This window comes from Indicator indicator, chromosome Z, assembly GCF_027791375.1.
Source record: "Indicator indicator isolate 239-I01 chromosome Z, UM_Iind_1.1, whole genome shotgun sequence".
Taxonomy (NCBI): Eukaryota; Metazoa; Chordata; class Aves; order Piciformes; family Indicatoridae; genus Indicator; species Indicator indicator.
The window spans coordinates 81,782,779-81,786,905 of NC_072053.1; the positions used below are offsets into that span (position 1 = coordinate 81,782,779).

The following is a 4,127-nucleotide window of genomic DNA, read 5'->3' on the forward strand; positions in this document are numbered from 1 at the left end:
CCTCCCACCTCCCTCCTCCCCTGCTCCAGCAGACGTTTTGTTCTCTAAACAAAATCATCAACAGTGGATTTCAAAGTGAGGTCTTCCTGGATAGACCACTGGCCCCTCTGAGCGTGCTGGGATGGCTGGGAGCCTAGCAGGAAGCTTTCAGCACCTGCCCCACACAAGGCAGTAGAAGAGAAAATGGCTGTTTGCTTCATTAAGGCACTTGGGAGCCCCATGTACTTCTCTGGTAGGAGAAGATGGGGCTGGCAGGACCCCCCCCCGGCCCTAAGGCTGGCAGAAGAGCTCTTCACCGGGAGGCCCAGGCAGGTGACAGGATACAGAGGCGCAGCCCAAGGTCCTTCAGCATGTTCCTTGATGGACTGCCAGTCCAGCGGCGCCGGGCAAGAGCTGCAAGCAGCCCCTTTCCCGGGCTCCGGTCCGCGCCGTCGGGGCCGCCGGGCTAAGAGAAATTAAAGCGCCTGGACAAATCTGTCTGGTCCACCGGGGTAGAAGCCGTGCCGCGGTCCAGGATCGGAGGGACCCAGCTGCCCGCTGGTGCCGTAGGAGTGGGGCAGCGGCGGGTAGGGCGTGGGGGAGCGGCGGCCGTAGAGTCCGGCAGGGGCGTGTGGCGATGCGGGAAGCACGATGCGCCCCGACGGCGTGTACAGCTGACCAGGGCCGGCCGGGGTGTAGGACCCGGGGCCGGTGGGTAGCGGGCCGTAGGCGTGCGGCAGGGCAGCAGCAGCGCAGCTCTGAGCGGGGAAAGCGGCGGCGGCGGCGAAGGCGCAGGAGGCGGCGGTGGGGGCCGGGGTCAGGTCGGCGTTGGGCGGCGGTGCTGGCAGCGCGAATGGAGCGGCGGAACGCTCGGCGAGGAAAGCCGGGTAGGTGGAGAGGTCGCTGCGCTTGAAGCGTTTTCTCCGGCGGAGGAAGGAACCGCTCTCGAACATATCGCGGGCGTGGGGGTCCAGCGTCCAATAGTTACCCTTGCCGGGGCGTCCCGGCTCCCGCGGCACCTTGACGAAGCAGTCGTTGAGAGTCAGGTTGTGTCGAATGCTGTTCTGCCACTTGCGGGGGCTGTCGCGATAGAAGGGGAAGCGCTCGGTGATAAAGCGGTAGATGCCACCCAACGTCAGCCGCCGCTCGGGCGCCTGCCCGATGGCCATGGCGATGAGGGCGATGTAGCTGTACGGAGGTTTGCCCCGCTCCGCCGGACGTTTGCGCCGTCGCCGCCCTCCCCGTGTCCCCGCCGCCGCCGCCGCCACCGCCGCCTCTTCTCCCGGCGGTGCCGCGTCCGCCTTCAGCGGAGGGGGTGGCGGCGGGGGGCCCGGCGGCAAGCGGCTCTCGGCAGTCATACGGCCGTCGGGGCGGCCCCGAGTGGGGGCCGGGCCGAACCGAGGAGACACAGAGCCTTTCCTCCACGGCTTTTATGCTCCGGTGTCCGGCAGCTCCGCGCCCGGTCGGCCGGCACTCCCCCTGCAACGCCCCGCAGCCCGGGAGGAGCGGGCAGGGCCGGGCGTGCCGCCGCCGCTGCAGGCAGGGGCAGCGACTTGCCCCGGCATCCCCCCACCCCGCCCGCTCCTCCTCCTTCCCGTGGTCCCCGTCTCCCCTCCCGTGATTTCCCTCTCCCCCCGTCCCCTGGCCCCCGTCCATTCGGAGCACACAGCTCCGGGGCACAGGGCACCGGGCTCGGCGTGAGGACGGCTTCGGGGTCCTGGTGCGGGTGTCGGAGCATGGGACATGTTTTCCAGCGCTTTGCCCGCACGACTGGGAGCCCTTCGGGGCCGAAAGGCATGCTGCTGCTGCACAAGGCTGCTGGTCTGTGGCACAGGGCAGTGCCATTCGTGGAGCCTCACATTCTTTCGTGGTAGGGAAATGGTAGTAACTAATTAAATGTGCAAACAAACAGATTTTCATGGGGAGAGATGGTAAGGGTGGGCTTCAGCAGTGCAATCTGCCTGCCAAGCTGCTGTGTAGGATGGATTCTGGTCCCTCCATGGTGATTTGGCATGCAGCTAAGCTTCCATGCTCTAGGTTTAATCTCTGATGTGACCTGCTTGTCCCTGATCCTTGTGGCACAGGACCTCCAGGTGCATGATCCTTACAACCAGGAAGTTCACCAGGCTCTCCACAGGCTGCTGCTGGGACAAAATCACAAAGAATCATAGAATCATTTTGGTTAGAGAAGACCTTTAAGATCATCAGGTCCAACCATTATCTAACTCTACCAAGTCTGGTGCTGAACCATGTCCCTCAGCTTCACATCTCAGCATCTTTTCAGCACCTCCAGGGAAGGGGATTCAACCACCTCCCTGCCAGCTTGCTCAAATACTTGGGCCTGACCTTCTTAGGACTGTGAGTCAGAACAAGTGCCACCAGTGTGCCCACTTGGTGAGGAACTGTGTCACCCATCTGCAGGGCTGGGAGCAGCCCAAGACTCCTCACCTGCTGGCACTATGATCCTTGGCAGCCAGAGAATGAAGATGATGGCAGGAGATCCTAGAGCTAGAATGGAAAGGGTCAATTTGTGCAGGTACAGGGGTGTGCAAGGGCACAAGTGTGGGGTTGAGTATCTGCAAGAGAGTTTGTCAGGGGGTGTGACATGCAAGTGTGTGTGCGAATGTGTGCCCATGTGCACAGGTGTGTGGCTGGACCTAACAAATGAGTGTCCACAGGTGTGTGGGGGTGGATGTTGGCAGAGGCGTGTGCACAGGAGAGATTGACCAGAGGTGGCTGTGCAGGTGACCCTGCCCATGTCTTGGTACCTCCTGCCAGTTCTGCCAAAATCCAGGACACCATTCTGCTGCTGAGTCTATGTCTGTGGGAAAACCTTTCCCAAAGCCCTCCTGGCCATTGCACAATGGCCAGGGGAGCAAGGGGAGGGTAGGAGGTGTTTCATCCTAGTGAAACAAGGCTCCCTTGGAGGTTTCCAATAGTTATTTCTCTCCTTGGAGAAAAAACAGTGTGTGTGAGGACACATTTGCATGCAGCAAACAAACTCCAGCCCTGATTCCTAGCTAAATAAAAGGATTTTAGAGTAATGGTTTGGGTTAGAAGGGGCTTTTCAAGAACATGTGGTCCAACCTCCCTTCAGGAGCAGGGCCATCTTCAACTAGAGCAGGTTGCTCAGAGCCCCTTCCACCCTGACCTGGAATCTTCCCAGGCATGGGATATCTACCACTGCTCTAGGTAACCTGTGACAGTATCTCACCACCCTCAGTGTCAAACATTTTTCTCCTTCTGTCTTCAGCCACCTGCTTATTTGAGCAGGTTCTCAGCAAACTGGTAGCTTGCAGGATAAATCATGGAACTAGCAGAAGAAACCATGGAGATAGCAGAATAGCCATGGAACTAGTAGGATAAGCCATGGAACTAGTAGGATAAACCATGGTACTAGTAGGATAAGCCATGGAACTAGCAAGATAAACCATGGAACTAGTAGGATAAGCCATGGAACTAGCAAGATAAACCATGGAACTAGTAGGATAAGCCATGGAACTAGTAGGATAAACCATGGAACTAACAGGATAAGCCATAGAGCTAGCAGAATAAAATCATGGATCTAGCAAGATAAGCCATGGAGCTAGCAGGAAAAACCACATAGCTAGCAGAAGAAACCGTGGAGCTAGCAGGGTAAGCCATAGAGCTAGCAGAATAAAATCATGGATCTAGCAAGATAAGTCACGGAGCTAGCAGGAAAACCCACACAGCTAGCAGAAGAAACCATGGAGCTAGCAGGATAAGTAATGAAGTGTCACTCTCTGTGGCCCCATGTGTGCAGCCCCAGGTAGCTGGCTGCAGGTGTGTGGCAGCATTTCAAATCACACACCTCAGGGTTTTATGCCAAAAGGAAAACCAGCCTCCTCTACTGACACCCATGTTCTTGAAGCACACCAAGCCCTGGAGGAGCCAAGGAGCTGACTCCTTCAGCGTGGAAGGCGAGCTGGGAAGCTGGCTCACCTTGCAGTGCTCTGCTCTCTGGCTCATGGGAGGCTGTGGATGAATTTTTTCCTATCAGATTTTCCAGCAGGCAGTGCAGCAGTTCAGTGAGCTCTGGGGCTGTGTCTCTCTGCGCCATGCCAATTCCGTGCCTCCAGAGGGCAAAGTCAGATCGTGCTTTGCACTTTGCAGAGGGTGGGGGAACG

The 4,127-nt window shown here is 58.2% G+C and overlaps 1 protein-coding gene across 1 annotated transcript; it reads right to left on the minus strand.

Annotated features, from left to right (window-relative positions):
* Window positions 1-455: 455 nt before the first annotated feature.
* Window positions 456-1,337, minus strand: FOXE1 (forkhead box E1). Its single transcript, XM_054398130.1, has one exon. The coding sequence runs from the start codon at window positions 1,335-1,337 to the stop codon at window positions 456-458; it is 882 nt and encodes a 293-aa protein (XP_054254105.1).
* Window positions 1,338-4,127: the final 2,790 nt, after the last annotated feature.